The 19792-nt window shown below is 46.9% G+C and overlaps 1 protein-coding gene across 15 annotated transcripts in view; it reads right to left on the reverse strand.

Moving 5' to 3' along the window:
• Positions 1 to 19792, reverse strand: part of TEP1 (telomerase associated protein 1) — a 44902-nt gene that overhangs the window by 16873 nt on the left and 8237 nt on the right. For 13 of the 15 annotated variants that reach the window (XR_004036671.3, XR_009563059.2, XR_009563058.2 and 10 more), the window contains 23 exons: positions 19390 to 19551; positions 18818 to 18979; positions 18443 to 18517; positions 16833 to 16957; positions 16457 to 16614; positions 12602 to 12711; positions 12067 to 12157; positions 11653 to 11839; positions 8389 to 8557; positions 7742 to 7900; positions 7211 to 7288; positions 5568 to 5698; positions 5182 to 5241; positions 3800 to 3958; positions 2905 to 3081; positions 2599 to 2719; positions 1923 to 2047; positions 1552 to 1665; positions 1340 to 1457; positions 987 to 1181; positions 686 to 861; positions 443 to 599; positions 154 to 333 (listed from right to left, as the gene is read on the reverse strand). Coding sequence is in view for 8 of the 15 variants with exons in the window: in XM_060294528.2 (XP_060150511.1) it covers positions 154 to 333; positions 443 to 599; positions 686 to 861; positions 987 to 1181; positions 1340 to 1457; positions 1552 to 1665; positions 1923 to 2047; positions 2599 to 2719; positions 2905 to 3081; positions 3800 to 3958; positions 5182 to 5241; positions 5568 to 5698; positions 7211 to 7288; positions 7742 to 7900; positions 8389 to 8557; positions 11653 to 11839; positions 12067 to 12157; positions 12602 to 12711; positions 16457 to 16614; positions 16833 to 16957; positions 18443 to 18517; positions 18818 to 18979; positions 19390 to 19551 (3189 nt within the window). In the remaining 7 variants the exon portion in view is untranslated. Of the gene's footprint in view, positions 1 to 153; positions 334 to 442; positions 600 to 685; positions 862 to 986; positions 1182 to 1339; positions 1458 to 1551; positions 1666 to 1922; positions 2048 to 2598; positions 2720 to 2904; positions 3082 to 3799; positions 3959 to 5181; positions 5242 to 5567; positions 5699 to 7210; positions 7289 to 7741; positions 7901 to 8388; positions 8558 to 11652; positions 11840 to 12066; positions 12158 to 12601; positions 12712 to 16456; positions 16615 to 16832; positions 16958 to 18442; positions 18762 to 18817; positions 18980 to 19389; positions 19552 to 19792 lie in introns of those variants that run through there. The other 2 variants (XM_060294529.2, XM_030844104.2) reach the window with 2 other exon arrangements.

Here is a 19792-nt window from a genome sequence, read left to right on the forward strand (position 1 = left end):
TATAAGGAATCGCAGTTATCTTATTGACAACTTCCCTCGGCTGAGAAAATGAAGGAGCTGGTCTGTGTGGGGCGGCTGCTAGCTTCAGCATCCAGGGTTCTCCCAGCTCCCAGATTCACCCCACACACCCACCCGCCCTGGCCTACACCCAACCTGGTTGTTGAAAGGTGACTCTTCCAGCCGCTTCCCGTACAGAGCCAGCTCCTCTCGCACCAGCCGGGCCCGGGCAGATGGCTCCAGAGGCCCCAGGGCCACCACATGGGCACCTTGGCTCTGCTCGAGTGTCTCCCCCAGGCCGGAATCACTGGACACACCCAGCACCAGGTGCACCCACTGTGGGATTCGGGCAACAGGGTAAAAACGTTGAAGGAAGAGGAGGAGAACGCTGTTGGAGAGGTCCCTCTCCCTGCTGCATCCCACCCCACCTCCTTCTCACACTTACCCGGGGAAGGGTCTTAGGGATCCAGTCCGAGATCAGCCGTCCGCGCTGGTCCACCAACCTGTCAGCCCCATCGATGATCAGCACCAGAGGCTGGCCAGTTTTCAGGGACTGAGCAGACTTGGGGAGCAGCCTCTGCTGCAGCTCCCACACCAGGCCCCTGTGTATGCAGGAGGAAGACCAAGGTCGGCAGGGGTGGTGTCACGTGCTATCAACAAGGCTGGGCTGAGTGGGGGAGAAACACACCGGTATGTGCTGGGGAGGGCACTTGGCTCTTGCAGTTGGCTATGCAGATAGGCACAGAGGCGTCTGAGCAAGGTGAGGACGAGACCCTGGTCAGGGCGGGCCCCTGAAAAGTGGAAGAAGACTAAGGGGGCCACTGTGGCCCCATCAGGAGCTTGCAGGGCTGACACAAGGGATGCCTGCATGGGAAGAGACCAGAAAACATGGTCACATTTCACATGCACAAGCTTCCTGTTTCCCACCTCCTTAGCCCTCCTGAGCTCACGCAGCCCTCCCTCCTGTCCAGGCCTCTGAGACTCTGTACCAGGAAGGTGGTCTTGCCCTGTCCCGACTGCCCGGTCACCAGGCTCAGCCTCCCCCGGTGGCGCCTCAGCTTCTGCACTGTGTCCTGAAGAAGGCGCGGTCGTGCAGGGCTCGGTGGGTTCTTCAGCTGCTGAAAGGCGGCCTGGACCAAATCATCATCCTGGATGGGCACTGGCTGTTCCGGCTGGGCCGCAGGCTGAGAACACATAGGGCAGTGACTACCTATGTTTCCATGCTCCTCAGGACCCCAGGCCTAAAACTCACTGTGCCCCCCACCAAGTTACCTCCCACCCAGGACTACCCGGCCCAGCCTAGCCCCTCTCCACTCCCCTGGCCACCAGAGCTCCTGCTGACCTGTAGGTAAAGCTTCTGGATCATATTCCACACGTCCTGCAGAACCAGCTGCCCAAACGTCTCCAGCTCCCCAACATAGGGCCGGCCAGCTGCTACATCACCCCACTTACAGTGGTATCTGCAGGAAAAGCGAGCACAAGCAGGGTCACAGTGGGCCGGGGCCCCCTCACCACCTCGCTCCGTGCAGGTGTTCCCTACCTCTCCCAGCTCACCTGCGACAGGTGATCCCTTCCTGTCTGCTCAGGTAGCTCTTCAGTTCTGAGAGCCGATGGGCAGCCTCTTCCGACTCAGAAATAAAGTCAGACTTCCAGGCATCTGGCACAGAGCTGACCACCAAAGACACCCCAAGAGCGGGGCTGGATTCAGACCCCAGCCTCTCTCCGTCCCCGACCACCAGACCTGGCTGTGGTTCCCTGAAACCCCTCCTGCAAGGCTGCTTTGGTGCTGCAAGGCAAGCCCTCTCGTCCCTGTTTCTCCATTCTAGGTCCCCCTCTTGTGCTCTGAATGTTACGGACAGAAGACCCGTCCACTGAGCCTGTCTGGCCTTCTTTGGAGACTGAGGCCCGGAGGCAACAGAAGGTACCTGAGGAAGCTAGAATCCCGGAAGTAGATGAGAGGCTGGGCAGAGGGCTGCAGGCGGAGGCCCCGATTCAGGAACTGCATCACCTCCATCTCCGTCACAGAGCGACCTGAAGGGTACTGCTGGGCCTGCAGGGAGAGGCCAGAGAGCAGGCAGGTTCAGTCCTGGTCACACGATCCCCTCCTCTGAGACCTGCCAAGACCCCAGGGCCCCTTCATCTCAGTAACGTTCCTCTCTCCCTCCAGATACAAGCCAGTAAAATACAGCTAATAGCTAACGTTGATGGAACGCCTTTCACACGTGGAGCATTTTTAAAGTAGATTTCTAATTGTTAGAATAACCCTGCACTGTAGACATCACTGTTTCTCTTTAATATATGAAGAAGTTGAGGCTAGATTAAGATAAACCATTTTCCATAACGCTGCACAACGACAGAAGGGAGATCAGAACCCAGCTCTGTCTGACGGCAAAGCCTAATCAGCCCTACCACTTACCTCTCGCACCCCATGGCCAACCCAGAGGTATTTCCCAAAGGAATTCCCTCATCTAGGACTTGATCACTCACAGAACCTTCTACCTGTGTTTCACTTCAGGTCTCAAGGATCTGCCTGTGCAGAGTCCCAGGGTTCTAGACATACTGAGGCTTCTCGCATCCCTGCCCCAACCTTGTCTGCCTTACCCAGAGGAAGTGAGGATGGTCAGGGAGGCTGTAGTTGGGGGGAACATAGCCATAGCGGGAGCCCAGGATGCCCACAAACAGCTGCGAGTTCTCCACCTCCCCTAGGCACACTTCCAGCTGCCTGAAGGATGGTTATAGGGGCATCGTGTCAGGGAGACGGGGCTCTGGCTCACAACCGATAGCATCCAAAGAGCACCCCGTACCCTTGGCACTCAGCCACCCTGCAGCCCCAGCCCTGCCCAGGTCAGCTCCCCGACTCAAGCCCCTCATCGCCGACCCAGCCCCTCTTCTCTGTGGCCCCCATACCTGTTCCGACGGGTCTCCTCCTCGGTGACGCCCCAGCGCAAGTCGATGGCATGAAGGCTGATGCAGTGGGGGGCCGCTCGGGCCTGCAGTGCTGGCAGCAGGGACCTCAGCAGCAGGTCCCGCTCCCCATGCATGTCCCGGAAAGTGGAGGAAATGAAAAGCCGGACGCTGCGCCATCTGCAGGAAAGCCAGGGATCAGCCCACGGCCCAGCTCCACACGCGGGGCTGTGACCTCCCGTCAGCACTGACAAGTCAGATACAGAAGACTGCAGGGTGGGAGTCCAGCAGCCCTCCAGAGAATAACCTGCTTGTAACCTCAACTGCAGAGCCTAGAAATTAAACCCCACCTGGGGACTGCCAGTGCAAGGGGCACAGGTTCAGAGAACTAAGATCCCACGTGGCACGCAGCACGGCCAAAAATAAATAAATAAATAAACCCACTTGCCATTTCTCGGGCACTCCTCCTGTGTCAGCAATAATTATTACGCACCTACACTCTGCCCGTGAAATGCTCATGACAGCACTGTGAGGTAAGCACAAGCGTTACCTCCATTGTACTGATTAAGGAACTACAGCTTAAGCCATCAAGCAACTAGCCCAAGTTTCAAGCTCCTATGTGGCAAAGCCAGGATGGAAAAGCCAGAGCCTGCGCCCCTAAGCCCTCTGCCTGAGCCCTGGTGCCTGCCACGTGCCTCGCATCCTAACCCCTTTCCCTAGTAGAGAAATAGGCATGCTTACCATCTGTGTTAGAGACACCCCTACCTGGGAAAGAGGAAGCATTCCTCAGCGAATAGAACAAGCAGCATCTCTACAGTCAGAATTTCAGTCTCCTGACTTTCTCTAGGTTTCGACTGAAGCCCCTCCCAATTCACAAAGGCATAAAACACAGACTGACCCACGCTGGAAAATAGGAGCCAAGGGGCTTGGAGTATTCTCTTCCAGTGGCCGGAGAGACTGGACCTCTGTCTTCCCTGGGGGCGGTGGAATCTTGAATATTTTGTCCATTTGGCCTACATGTTCTAGAAGGCGGGAGGCCCCACGCTCTGCAATGAACCTGTCATAAAGAGTGACAAAATAAATGAGAGCGAAATAGCAGAGTAAGAATCAGGAAGATCTTCCAGGGGGGCAGGGGACAAAGATATGGCAAGATTAGGTTCACCCAGTTAACTGGAGCTCCTTAAGAAGACCATAAACAGTAAATGTAGACTTGAAATAAGCGAGGCAGCAGAACCACAGGAATGAAAGAACAAAGAAGAAACCCAGTTAGAGCCTCTTCTGCTGTGTGCGTGGTTATCATAGGCTTTCTGTTGGGCCACGGGCAACCGGGCTGAATGAAGGTGTAAAGATTCAGGTTATTCCAGTCTGGGCTTGATCAGCTCGGTACCAGCCATGAAAGCTCCCTGGAGAGGGAGGGAATTGTATGAGGCTTCCTAACAGGAGTAGGGGGCAATGGGTGGCATCCAAAGGAAAAGGCAGGGGAAAAAAACAAATAAATGGGAATCCTAGTAGCGGAGAGAAAAACAAAGTTAAAAGATTTCTGGATCTGGCATAAATAAATAAAGTTAACATGGAATTTCCTCTGAAACGGAATGGAGCAGAGGCCACAGAGAATGAATAGAAGTGATGTGACCAACTCTTGAGTTGTTCCCTTAAAAGCAAACGGCACAATCTCCCATGTCCCCTTTTCTCCTTTCCTACTAGATGTAATACAAAACTAATGGCTGGAGCTGGAGCAGCCATCATGAACTATGAGGTGGAAGCAGAGTATTTGAGGATGGTAGAGCAACAGATAGAAGATGCCCAGGTCCCTGTAATACTGTGTTGTTGCCATGCTTAGACAGCTGTAAAAGAGGAATAAACTTTTATCTTGCTTTTAAAAAGGAAGTGAGGACTTCCCTGGTGGTGTAGTGGTTAAGAATCTGCCTGCCAATGCAGGGGACATGGGTTCGATCCCTGGTCCAGGAATTCCTGATCCCATATGCTGCGGAGCAACTAAGCCCCTGTGCCACAACTACTGAAGCCCGTGCGCCTAGAGCCCGTGCTCCACAACAAGAGAAGCCACCGCAATGAGAAGCCCGTGCACTGCAACGAAGAGTAGCCCCCGCTCGCCGCAACTAGAGAAAGCCCACATGCAGCAATGAAGACCCAATGCAGCCAAAAATAAAATAAATAAATTTATTTTTAAAAAAGGAAGTGAACAGAGCAGAGGCCACAGATAATCTCTAAAAGATGTTCTAACAAAGCCCCCAACCTCTCCAGTGTCCATCCTGTACTCACTTCAGTATCCCGTCAGTGCAGCCTGAGAGTGTCACGTCATTGGGATTCAAATCTGTGTATCTGGTAAAGGAAGAGTAGTCACTACCAGTCAGAAACAGTGCCAAGAACACAGAGTCACTGCCCCTAACATCCTAGGATGGACACCCTACCTGTGCACTTTTAATAAGGTTCTGTGCTAGGCTGGGACTGGGGTGGGCCATCACGAAGGGGTATGGAGCCAGCCTGAAGACTTCAGAGAAGGTTCTAGCACTTCAAGTGCAATAGGGGTAAGAGACAGAAATGGGGAGGGGTCTGGTGAGTGCGAGTGTCCCACGCTTTAGTAGAGGTAGACGGGAAATATGGATCTCTATCTGCTGGCACTGGGCAAGGAATGTGAGCGCCCTTACAGGTAACCTGTCCTTCTTAGGAGAACACCAACAAAGAGGCACTTGGGATTCACGTGTTGCCAGAAAAGCTGTTTGGCTGCATTTATCAGTTTCTCATTTGTAGTCTGGCCAAAGACGATGACCCTGTCCACCTGTAAGATGAAAAGGGAGGGGCTAAGATGAGGAACAGAGGGATAGTAGAGGTACCAAAGAGCTCAGGACATCAAGAGGTCTCTGAGGACTCGGGAATTAGGAAAACTCTGAGGTGGGGTGAAAATGGCCTTTTCTGAGAGCACCCAGGGTGGGAAAGCCCACACTACCCTGACTTGAGGGGCATCAAAGTAGAGTTTGAGGTTGGCAAGACATGGAAGCAACCTAAGTGTCCATCAACAGATAAATGGATAAGGAAAATGTGGTATATGGGATTCCCTGGCGGTCCAGTGGTTAGAATACCGTGCTCTCACTGCTGAGGGCCCGGGTTCAATCCCTGGTTGGGAAACTAAGATCCCACAAGCCACATGGTACAGCCAAAAAAAAAAAAAAAAGAGGAAATATGGTGTGTGTATGTGTGTGTATATATATATATACACACACATATATATAAATGTGGTGTATGTATATATATTTAGTGTGTATATACATACATACACACACACACACACACACACACACACACACACACTGGAATACTACTCAGCCATAAAAAAGAACAAAATTTTTCCATTTGCAGCAACATGGGTGGACTTGGAGGGCATTATGCTAAGTGAAATAAGTCAGACAGAGAAAGACAAATACTGTATAATATCAGTTATATGTGAAATCTGAAAAATACAACAAACTAGTGAATAAAACAAAACAGAAGCAGAGTCACAGATACAGAGAACAAACTAGAGGTTACCAGTGGCGGGGGATAATATGGGGTGGGGGGGTGGAAGGTACCAAGTACTGGGTATAAGACAGCTCAAGGATGTATTGTACAACAGGTGGAATATAATCAATATTTTGTAATAAGTGTACATAGAAAGTAGGCTTTAAAAGTTATATTAAAAATTTTTTAATTTTTAATAAAAATAATAAAATTTTAACATAAAGTGGAGTTTGCGGGGGGGCAGTGTGTAGCTGGTCATTCAGGCTGACAAGAGCTGACTGTCAAACTTTTAGGAATTCTGTGAGCCAGATGTTAAACATGGACCGTCTTTAAATATTAAATTGTATAAGCTTATAATTGAATAAATTATATTAAAGACAAAGGTAATAAATACTAAAAAATCATTACTTCCTAATTATTTTACTACATTTCACTATTATCTACTCTTGACCTTATTTACATTTACTTTATCTCTATTGTGGAAATACTATACAAACTGTGCTGAGCACCTCTGAGTACCTCTTCCCCACTCTGTGTTCACTGACAGCACGTTGGTAGCTTGAAATCAGCCGTGGAAGGAGTAATTACATCATGGAAATTAGAAAATGCTATTAACCAAGACTTATTTTTCCAGATTGCTGGTTGTTAAATATTGACCAGCATGTCACTGACTAGGGGGTTGCAGCCAGCAGGGTATTGTGCATAGCGTGCAAGGAAGCTTTGAGAAATGAGATACATCAGTGTGGAGGAAAATGTTGGGGAGGGGAGGGTTTCTCAGGGACTGGGCAGTACTCACAGGGACCCTTTGGGTAGCCAGGGACAGCAAGTGCTTCCCAAAAGTAGGCAGGGACGATTCACACTTTTCATCCGACTCCTGAAGGAAAGAGACTCGTGTCATGTGGTTGCATGGGAGATGATCATTAAACAACAAATACTATAGTCTGCTCAAGAAATCTTCAGAACTGAGGGACTTCCCTGGTGGCGCAGTGGATTAAGATTCTATGCTCCCCATGCAGGGGGCCTGGGTTCCATCCCTGGTCAGGAAACTAGATCCCATGTGCATGCCGCAACTAAGAGTTCACATGCCACAACTAAGGACCCTGCATGCCGCAACTAAGGAGCTGGTGAGCTGCAACTAAGGAGCCCGGGAGCCACAACTAAGGAGCCTGCCTGCCACAACTAAGACCTGGTGCAACCAAATAAATAAATAAATATTTTTTGAAAAAAAGAAAGAAATCTTCTAAACTGAGTGTAACCGAGCCTTTCCTAGTCAGGCTGTTCCCAGGCCTCTGTCTATTCACATATATTTGCATGGTGGGTGTCTGACCTGTACTTGAGCTTGGAGTTTGGTGGCAGTCTTCAGGATACCTTCCTCTGCCTTAATCACAACGGTCTTCACAGTGCCACTTCCACACAGCAAGAGATCCACCTGCTCTGTCCGTGTCATCATCATTGCAATCAACAGCAGCACATAGTTCAGAGGGGGCTGATTGGACAAGCATCAGGGTAAAATAAGACTCCCCTATTTTAGAATCCACCTTTGCCCACCCAGCTCTAGAGGCCAAACGTCTCCACTGGTTGGGGAAAAGTGGACAAAATCCCCTATTAAGATGGGGCAGCTTCAGCAGTCCCCAGGAAGAGTTGAGCAGGTAGGAGGTGGAGAAGGGCCAGGATCCCTGCCCAAATTCAACACTGGGATGTAAGGAGGTGAAAGTAACACATATTTTGGTGACAGAAATTTAGAGAGTATTAAGGACCAGCCAAATGTGAAAGGTTAGTGCTACGATCCACGAACATGCTTGAGACCACATTCTAGAAATTATCCCTAGGAACCAAGGTCTGATACTGGGAAGCAAATGCATGTCATTTATTTTAGTTCTGAGTGTTTGCCTGGGAGAACCAGGTCTGGGAACAGGATGCCTCTCAGGATCTCCAGCATCCTACCAACATCACCCCATCTTTTTATTCTTTTACCCCTTGTGGGTTGCTCTTGGGAAGGATCCTGTCTGCATCAGCATCTGTCAGATAGACCAAGAGGGTGCGGCCTGGCAGCGGGGGCAGGCTGTGTTTGACGGAGAGGTTCACAGCTGTCTCCAGGGCCTGTCGATACTGAGCCAGCATTGCACGGTCATATTTCCACTGTCTGCAGGCAGGAAAGAAACAGACAGGGGCTTCACTGTTTGCCACTTTGAGGAGGATGGGAAGATGAGAACTTGCCACTCAAGTATAAAGTCTTTACCCCCTCCACAGCCCATCTCCAATGTCAGTAGAGAAAACAGGGACAGAGCTTCCCTTGGCCCCCATTCTACAAGACTATCCTGATCCATTCTCATGGCAGGAGAGAAGTCATCTGTAGACCCATTCTCTGAAATCGCTTGCCATGCTGACCACATCAGTCCATACTTACTTCATGAGGCAAGATTTAACTGCTACATATTTTTACATTGTAATTTAAAGAACACATGCTAACTTCTTACTCTAAAAAATGGTAATTAAAGGAGAAAGAATCGAACATTCATCCCACCTTCCCAAGACAATCTCTATTTCAAAGTAACTAAATAGCTTTAGTTCATGAGGGAAGTTCTTTTTAGAGTTCTAGCTAATAAATATGGAAATGATAGAAAACCCCCATTCTGCAACTGCTAATGAAACAACTGATTTGGGCAGAGACTATCAAATGGATAAACCATTAACTTTACAGTGGAGAAATCAGGCTACCATAACCTAAAAGCACTGATCAATCATCAACACTATGAGTGGGACCAGTAGGCTTCTGGTGCCTCCTGATGCTGTGTCCTACCAGGAGACAAAAATTCTGGTGGTCTTACTCATTGTGTACAAAGGATCACCTACGAAATATTCACGTAAGAAAAAAAGTTAAATCTGAATCTATTCAAGCTTTTAGAGTTAATGCCCAGGGTACACGAAATAGAGAAACAAGTGAGATGACACTGGAGAAGCAGACAAATCTAGAATATGGGATCTTCTGTGGGGCCCCCGAACCTGATTTCCACAGCAAGTCAATGGCATGAAAACAATTAAAAGATTTTAAGAGATTTAAGTAAATCTGGGACTTCCCTGGTGGCACAGTAGTTAAGAATCCGTCTGCCAATGCAGGGGACACAGGTTCGAGCCCTGGTCTGGGAAGATCCCACATGCCACGGAGCAACTAAACCCGTAAGCCACAACTACTGAGCCTGCGCTCTGGAGCCCACGAGCCACAACTACTGAGCCCACGAGCCACAACTACTGAAGCCCGTGTGCCTAGAGCCCATGCTCCGCAACAAGAGAAGCCACCGCAATGAGAAGCCCGCGCACTGCAACGAAGAGTAGCCCCCGCTTGCCGCAACTAGAGAAAGCCTGTGCGTGGCAACAAAGACCCAATGCAGCCAAAAATAAAATTAATTAATTAATTAATTAAAAAGAGATTTAAGTAAATCTTAATAACTACATGTAACGTGTGTATGCGTTGTTTGGATCCTGATTTGAATAAACCTGTGAAATGATACTTTTGAGACAACTGGGAAATTTGAATATAGACTAGGTAATAAATGATAATACCAAGGAATTATTTTCAGTTCTGTTAGCTATATTAATGACATTCTGATTATATAAGAAAACGTCTGTTTTAAGAGACACGTGAAATATGGAGGGGTGAAATAAGATGTATCATATTATTTGGCATTTGTTTTTCTTAAAACATCTTCAAAGGGGCACTTCCCTGGTGGCACAGTGGTTGGGAGTCTGCCTGCCAGTGCAGGGGACATGGGTTCGAGCCCTGGTCCGGGAAGATCCCACATGCCGCGGAGCAATTAAGCCCATGTGCCACAGTGTGCCACAACTACTGAGTGTATGCTCTACAGCCCGCGTGCCACAGCTGCTGAAGCCCGTGTGCCTAGGGCCCGTGCTCTGCAGCAGGAGAGGTCACTGCAATGAGAAGCCCGCACACCGCAACAGAGTAGCCCCCACTCGCTGCAACTAGAGAAAGCCCGTGCGCAGCAACAAAGACACAATGCAGCCAAAAATAAATTAATTAATTAATTTTAAAAAAATCTTCATAAAAAAAAGAAAAGGGAAGAGAGGGATCAGGAAAGGAAGACTGACAAAATCTAGATTTTCAGTGAAAGTGGCTAACAGTTTCATGGGAGTCCATTGTATTATTCTCATTACTTTTGTACACGTTTAAATTTTTTCAGTTTTTTTAATCTAGAGAATCCAGCAGTCTCTACCAGTGCTATCCAGTAGAAATAAATTACAATTAATGAAATGAAATTAAATTGAAATTACACATGTAATGTAAGGTTTTCCAGCAGCCACATTTAAAAAAGTAAAAAGAAACAGGACACATTAATATTACATTTAATTTAGCCTTATATACGTATAGTTTTTCACCTCAACACGTAATTAATACAAAAATTACAAATGAGATATTTTACATCCTTTTTCACACTGCCCCAAAATCTAGCACATCTCAGTTCCCATTAGCCACATTTCAAGAGCTCAACAGCCACCTGTGGCTAGTGGCTACCAAACTGGCCAGCAAAGACATCCTGTTTGGACTGCATCCTCAGCTTAATTCTTTAATGGCCCCATGTTCTGCCACTGATTCACTGATTCAGGTGAGTCCTGGCCACTGAGTCCTACTAGAAGGTTAGAGATGAGCCCTGAATTTGTCTTGAATGAAAACGAATGAAGATACTGTGGATGCATCTAAAAGGACAGAGTGCTGGGACTTCACCAAGCTTACAGAACAGGTTTTATGCCTGACTTTGAGTCTGCTTGATGATAACTATCTTTACATGTGTCAAAAGGAAAAGGAAAGTGAATGGGTCAGAAAATACACAGAGGAGAGAAACAAAAACAAACAGATATCACAGAGAAGAAAAAGAAAGAAAATGTGAACCAGAGCATAAGCAGAGAGGCACTATCATGTACTAATAGGAAGGGAAATGCTACACAGGCTGAAGGAGTCCACAGAAACCAATAAGGCAATCACAGATAATAGAGTGGAGGCCCAAACACAGATTTTGTTTCATGATCTCTCTACAGGACAATGTTAAAGACAAGGTTTGCTGTGCGAGGGAAGACTGGAAACAGGCAAGTCTCAGCCATTGGGATGACTGACAAGCATGTCATTGTAGAATAAAAGCTGGGGTTTCCAGATGACTCCCAAGCCCTTTCAGGGTGCCTCTTGTTGCCCACCCTTTGCTCCCAGATAGCACACACTCACACACACACCTGGCCTTGTGTATTTTCAGCTTCTTCCGCTTGAGCTGCTCATATATCACGGGGATCATCATTGCTGCCCGAAGTTCCCGACGACTTGGTTTGCAAAACTGCCAGGAATAGGCACACTTCTTGCCATATCTTGTGTTTTTAATTATTATCCGCTTTATCAGTTTTGTGTTGGAAGGAAGTGGCAACTCTGGGTGGCGACAGGTAAGTATCTGAGTCAGGCAGCTTCTATTCCCTCATCTTGTCTTCCCATCATTGCCTGTCCTGAGTCCTGATCCTTTGGGCTGGCCAGTGTCTGACCTCTGCCCACCCCATACCCTGAGACTGGAAGGCAAGAGGCTGAAAATACCAGTGCTGCTGTCTCATCTATTCTCAGGCATGAGAGACAAACAGGAGTTGGAAGAAGAGAGATAATACCTTTCTTTTCGAGTTGAGCCTCAAAGTCATTGATGGAATCATGAGCATTAAGGAATCTGAATGGAAACTGCCGACTGTTGATCACTGACTTCTGCAAAGCAAGAGAGGGGTCATGAGCAGAGGACCAGGAAGCATGGGGAGCATCAGAGGCTCCAGGGACCCGGAAGATGAGATAACCACTCTATTACATCTGTGGGAAGGTGAGGAAGACCAAAATGGATATTAGATAAAGGTGGAGAAGAATAAAGAAAGATGTCACGTGAGAATACGAGGAAAGGAGAGGAAGTAACAGAAGGTTCCCTGTTTCTTTTATATCAGACTCCCTCTGAAGTTAGTTAAGTCACAGAAATGATCTCAGAAAATAAAAAGGAAAGTTATTATACTCTATACTCTAAGGGATGATGAACCCCCAAACCTGTCTCTCTCAACCTATCTGAAGCTCCATATCTGTTTACAGCCCATATGGAAATAGCTTGGTGGCTATGACCTTCCCCAGCCACTAGGAGAAGGCTGGCTCCCTGCCCTTCACACGTACAGCATGCTGGAGTCTCTGGAGCACAAGGTTGTGGTGGCGGGTGCTGATTCCAACCCGCAGCAGGTTGCGCAGATTCCGAAGCATGGCCATGAAGGGAAGCTTCCCACTGTCTACGGAAGGTAGGACATAGGGTGAGAAAAGCAAACAAAGGATGAGTGAGAGAGGTCAGAGACCAGAGCCATGCAGAATGTTCAGGTTGGAGCAAATGAGGTACGAACATATGATCTATCCTACCCAAAATGTTTTAAAGGTCTGGAAAGATAACAACTGGGTTGCCTGAGCTTGGAGCAAAACCTAATCAACACTGTTTATGGGATTAGCTATTTCAATAAACAACTGAGGGTATCACTTTGCCTGCTGGCTCCAGCCCTGAGATTGGGCTTAACAGGCAAAATACATTCTCTAATCCACAGTAATGATTTCCAAAGTTTTTAGATGGCTAAAGAGAAATTTCCTAGTGTAATCTTATAAATTATATACATGTAGTACAATCATTAGTTAATATTTCAAGGCAGGATATACATTTAAAGTAAAGGTTCACCATTAACTGTGAGTGTAAATTGATATTTCAAATAGTCTTCTTGATAATTCTTAAGTTTTTTGGTCAATGTCTTGTATGAGCTGATTAAATAGTCATCATTTTTTACTTAAAGATAGGTGAGGGCTTCCCTGGTGAAGCAGTGGTTAAGAATCCACCTGCCAATGCAGGGGAGGTTTGAGCCCTGGTCCGGGAAGGTTTGAGCCCTGGTCCGGGAAGATCCCACATGCTGCAGAGCAACTAAGCCCGTGCACCACAACTACTGAGCCTGTGCTCTAGAGCCTACGAGCCACAACTACTGAAGCCCATGCGCCTAGAGCCCGTGCTCCGCAACAAGAGAAGCCACCGCAATGAGAAGCTGCGCATCGCAACGAAGGGTAGCCCCTGCTCACTGCAACTAGAGAAAGCCCACATGCAGCAACGAAGACCCAATGCAGCCAAAAATAAATATAAGTAAAATAAATAAATAAAATAAATTAAAAATTTTTTAAAATAAATTAAAAAAATAAAGATAGGTGAAAAAGGGACTTCCCTGGCGGTTCAGTGGTTAAGACTCTGCACTTCCACTGCTGGGGGCACGGGTTCAATCCCTGGTCAGGGAACTAACATCCCGCATGCCACACGGTATGGCCAAAAAAGTTTTTTAATTAAAAAAAAAATAAAGATAGGTGAGAAAGATTTGCCCTGAAGCAGAATTTCACTTCTGTCACTTTCTTATTGTTCACTTGTCCCTGTGATATTAGTATTACCTTCAAGTCATAGTTTCTTTTTTTTTTTAAATTATTTATTTATTTCTGGCTGCCTCGGGTCTTCATTGCTGCGTGCAGGCTTTCTCTAGTTGCAGCGAGCAGGCGGGGGCTGCTCTTCGTTGCGGTGCACAGGCTTCTCATTGCAGTGGCTTCTCTTGTTGCAGAGCAGGGGTTCTAGGCATGCGGACTTCTGTAGTTGTGACACGCAGGCTCAGTAGTTGTGGCGCACAGGCTTAGCTGCTCTGCGGCATGTGGGATCTTCCCAGACTAGGGACCATACCTGTGTCCCCTGCATTGGCAGGCAGATTCTTATCCACTGCGTACCAGGGAAGTCCCAAGTCATAGCTTCTTAATAATCTTTTTAAGGCTTATGTCAATTTTAGAGGGTTAGTTTGGTTAATACTGAATAATAATTCTAAAGCCATTTACAATTCAGAGATAAGCTGCAACAAGTCTCATTATGCAGAAACCAAAAAAGAGTGAGGGGGCCCCATCAATGCCCTTGTGTTGTGGAACGCCTCCTCTTCCTCAAGAAGCCTCAACTATCATACATGACACATAACCATGTAACATGAACTAAGTGACTACAGGGGTTCAATCTGTACAGTAAACATTGGAAACATTCTTTCTTTTAGATAAAGGTCAACATAAATAGGAGGTGTGATATTTTTCCTGGCTACCACCCAGAGATGCGTTCAGACTACATTACAGACCAGGCCTGTTAGTCCCCACCCACATCCCAGGCACTAGCCCCACCATCAGCAGCTTTCATTGGGAAAGTGGCGGTACCTTTTTTAAGGTGATGTAAGTCTCATCTGAATTATAGCTAGAAAGCTTTAAGCCTGCTGGAAGTCCTGGGGTTCTCCAATCATAATACTTCTGATTTACAGACTGTGTAGAACAATTATGTTGTATACGCAATGTAAATGATGTGTGACAACTCATGAACTATTGCATCCTCTGTCAACTCATTAGTTTTGCTCAAATGTTGCTACGTATGAAAGATTTTCTAGATCATTTTGATAAGAAGTTAAGTTCAATATCATATTTATTGATATACTAGAGGAATAAATGAATATTCATCCTATAGGTTGAGAAATTCACTGATTTCATTCCAAATAATTCATTAATGAGTTGTTAATGAGCCTCTGGTTTCCAAAGAGGGATCTGTATATCTAATTATATTTTTATCTTTTATTTTATAGTTATATTTATTAATTTTCATATCTATATTTATATAATTATATGTTATATAGTTCCTAAAGTACATAATTGATTAGTACATGTATAAAAAAATTTTAAATATATATATATACATATATTCTGGTGTATCCCAAAAATTGTTTCTGCAGTAAGTGATCCAGTGGTCTGGAGACCACTGGTTTAGATTATGGGCATTGGTCTCAACCAAGATAAATAGCAGTTGTAATTTTCAGAGGCAGAGGGAGGAAAGGGGAGATGATGCATACTAGAACCACCAACACATGCTGACTGCCATCCAGGCTCCTTTATCCTACTCTACCCAAAGTTGTATCAAACATTGCAGAATAAGTTGTCAAGCATGTGTGTGTGTATGTGTGTGTGTGTGTGTGCGTGTGTGTGTGTTTTAATTCCCATGTGATTCTGATACATACAGCACTAGTGACAACCCCAAAGTGGGAGGAAGGATATAAGCAGTTAAGCTTTTTGGGCTTCCCTGAGTACCACCTATAAATGGCAGCTTACAGAGCAATAAAAGCCAACTGGGCTTCTGAAGCTCCAAAATATGAAGTCCACAAAACTCAAGCAGTCAAAAGGGCTACAATCAGGTATTTTTCAACAGAAAGAGGTTGACTTCAAAGATGAAAGAGGACATAAAAGAAAAAATGGAACAGGAAGATCCTTCTATAGTTAAAAATAAACTAGCAAAAAAAACAGACAGAAAGAGAAGACTGAAAGGAACTTGGTCTTCCCCATTTGAATTCTTTTTATCAGTGTGGGCAAATTACCTAAAACATCCATGTCCTAAAAAATGGGTTTTGGGGGCTTCCCTGGTGGCGCAGTGGTTGAGAGTCCGCCTGCCAATGCAGGGGGTGTGGGTTGGTGCACCGGAGCGGCTGGGCCCATGAGCCATGGCCGCTGAGCCTGCGCGTCCGGAGCCTGTGCTCCGCAAAGGGAGAGGCCACAACAATGAGAGGCCCGCGTACCGGACAAAAAAAAAAAAAAAAAGTTTTGGTGGAGATTCCAGTATGCCACGTACTAGTCCTACCTTGTTTGGATGAGTTACACAGATATTGACACAAGTGAAATCAGATAGAAGGTACTGCTTTTGTCATGTGTTGATAAAGGCTTGTGTATCACCTAACCATGTCTGGAATTATGACCCACCTATGATGCCAGTGCTATTCAAAGTAGGTGCCACTGTTCACTTTGGTGTGGTCAATGGCAGACCTGATAAATGCAATCATTTTCAGTGCCAAGTAAGAGAATAACTGCACCATGCCATGGAAAGCTTCTAGTCAGGGTCCAAAACATAGAGGCATGAATGAGGAAGAGAGGAAAGAAGTGTGACGGTCAAGGTTACTCTACCGATGAGTTCCTCCCAGACGGAAGCTTTGTTCCCCCACAAGCTCAGCTCTCGCTCCCAGGTCTCTGGCTTAGCAAGCTTCATCCGCTTCCCGGCTCTGCTAGAATCCCAGGGCCCCGGGAGGCGACTTCGAGAAAAGGCCTGTAGGTTGGAGGGGTATCTGGAACAGAGGAGGAAAAACTTAGGATTTCAAAGCCAGCTGAAAATAACTGAGAAAAGGAATGGTGAGTCAGTCAAAGCTAGTGAGTCACATTTAAGGCCAGGTCTGCCCAAACTAATGTTGCTGGGGTCCAACTACAGGGATTGATTGGGGCCATGGGTGTTGAAGAATCAGGGCATTACCCGGATGGAGCGTGTGCTCAGGGTACATCTTCTCACCTGCAGCCCAGGAGGGCCTGGACAAGCTGTGCAGGCTCATGGATGTGCAGTCTCTGTACCAACTTCTTCAGGGTGAAACTTGGCTCATTCTTTTTCTCTGACACTGCACTGCAGGTTGCCTCAAACTGTGGAAATATCCACAAGCCCCACAGGGGTCATTCAATCTATGACCATGGTCACTTTCTTCAGAAAACAAAAACCAAGACTATCCTATAACTACGGTAATTTCTTTCCCCAAAGTAGATTTGGGCAAAGAATAGGAATAGAGGGTAGAACTCTCCAACAGCAAGAGCTTCTGTGATGAACATAACAGAGTAGGTCTACGGGGTCACCGTGTTTCATTTACACAAGGTTGAACTATCAATGGTTAACATGGGACAAGCAAGATGGGGCTTGAATAAACAGAAAACACCTTGTTCTTAGAGGGAGGAAGAGGGAAAAGCAGCTCTTATTTAAATCACTGAGATCTGGGGGCTTCCCTGGTGACACAGTGGTTAAGAATCCGCCTGCCAATGCAGGGTACACGGGTTCGAGCCCTGGTCCGGGAAGATCCCACATGCCGCAGAGCAACGATGCCCGTGCGCCACAACTACTGAGCCCGCGCACTGCAACTACTGAAGCCCACATGCCTAGAGCCCATGACCCACAGCAAGAGAAGCCACTGCAATGAGAAGCCCGCGTACCGCAACAAAGAGTAGCCCCCGCTCTCCGCAATTAGAGAAAGGCCGCATGCAGCACCGAAGACCCAACGCAGACAAAAATAAATAAATTTTAAAATAAATAAATAAATAAATCGCTGAGACCTGGAGCGTGTAAATGGAGGCATCAGCACAATGTAGGCTATGAGGAGTTAAAAAATGAAAGAAGCTGGCTTTCAGAATCCTCTGTTAGAAGAGCTAAGTTTGGGTTGTATTAATAGGATGAAGAGAAAAGACCAATGGACCAACTGAGGATGTATTTTCCTGTAATACTAATATATTTTCCTAAAAATCTATTTTAATGATGATGATGATGAAATCATCACTTACTCAGTGCCAGATATTGTTAGAAATACTTTAAATACAGTAACTGATTTAATCCTCACAAAAACCCAATGAAGAAGGTACTGCTATTATCCCCATTTTATATGTGAGTAAAATGAGGCAAGAGGGAGTAAGCCATTCAGCCTAGGTTCACAGAGCCAGCAACTGGTGGGGGGGCAGGTGGGGAGATTCAAACCCAGATGGTATGAATCCAGCTTCTACGCTCTTAACGGCGAAGACCAGTGTCTTGTTATTAAAGTAAAAGAAAAAAACTTTTTTGTTTGGCTTGTTTTTAAAACTTCCTATGGAAGGTGGATATTTCATAATGTTTTAAACTCACTTATCCAGCTGGATGTGCCATCTGTCAGTAAAGAACGACACCAAGGAGAGCAAAATGGAAATAAAAGGAGCCTTTCCCGGGGCTCTCAAAACCCCATAATCGCAGCTGAGAATTATCCAGGTAGGACGTTGGCATGTGCCTACCATACCCACTAGTAGTATTTCTGGACCAAATGGAATTCCATTTCTAAACATTAGTTGAGAAAAGACCGTACGTGTATGTTTAGAACCCCAGAACAAGGCACTCACCATCCTCTGTTCATCTCGAAGAGGCCGAATGAACTTTGGCAAGTATTTCTGTGTCTCAGAAAATGTATGCTCCTTCTGTAGGGACAGGACAAGCCATTTCAAAAGGGGAAGTGGAGGCTGTCCCTAGAGAGACCCATTCCAATAGCCCTGAAGGCCCATCTCTACTCCACAGGAAACTGGCTGGGAAAAAGGCAGGCCCTGCCCTCTCTGCCCTCTGAGCTCTACCCAGCTCCTCTGCATTTCTCTGACTCCTTCTGTCCTGGTGGTAGAAACATGTCAGCTGTTTAAGGAGGTCAGCGTGTTCCCTCATCCCTCTCACTTTCCGGGGGAAAAGGGCCTAGGCTGTGAATGACCAGGGTAGAGGCAGGGACTGACTGGAGGGCGGGGTGGCCGGCGGGGGCGCCTCTTGGCCCGGTGCTTCCGAGGGTTATACTTAGCCAGCTGGTACTCATCAAACTGGGCAAATTTGTCTGTCATCGCAGCACGCAGGCAGGCAGGCAGGGGCACCAGCCTGTCCTCCTCTTCTCCAGCCAGGAGCTGTCAGAGAGACGAGAAACCCTCAGGAGCGAGACCCTCCAAAACAAAATGAGAGCACTTCATGGGGTTAAGTGACAGCACAGGATAGGAAGTCCCCAGCCCCAGCTCTACAATGACAATTTCTGTGGTCCTGGACCTGAGGGCAGACTTCTCAGATTCTTATTCTCTTCACTGGAAACACGAGGTCCGGAATAACACCAAGTTTCCTCAAACTCAGTCCAGCCCTTCTCAATCATATTCTCCCTGTTGGGCAACCCAGCCTGGTACCAGGAGAAGCTGTCCTGTCTGGGCACCGGGGTTGAGGACAGCTGAGGGCAGGCCAAAGTGTCTGAGAATTTTCTCCACAGATGCAGTGAGCAAAGGAGAGGGAACCAAGTGAGGGTCAAAAGTCAGGGAACTGAATGCCATACCTGGTAGAACCTGGCTACCTGGATCCAGTCAGAAGGCAGCTGGACAATGGCACAGAAATATCGTCGCAGGTAGGGGCGGCAGACTGGTAAGAAGGCAGCAATGGCCAAGACTTTGTTGGCCACATCCCGGACATTCAGCTGCCGCCTGGCATACAGAGATGCCTAGGGCACAGGGTAGGGAGCGCTGGCCTCTCAGCCACTTCTGCACAGCACCATGCCCTAATTTGCTTATCTAATCTGCCTGCATAAAACCTTTCCTGAGCCCTCCACATTGTCTGTAAATATAAAATCCAAGCCTCTTGGCTTGGCATTCTATATCTTCCATGATCTAGCCCTTATTCACCAGTCTTCTCCTAAGTCTACTTATCCCAATTTAAGGGCCTTTAACCTTGTCCTTTTCCCG

This window comes from Globicephala melas, chromosome 2 (genome assembly GCF_963455315.2).
Source record: "Globicephala melas chromosome 2, mGloMel1.2, whole genome shotgun sequence".
NCBI lineage: Eukaryota > Metazoa > Chordata > Mammalia > Artiodactyla > Delphinidae > Globicephala > Globicephala melas.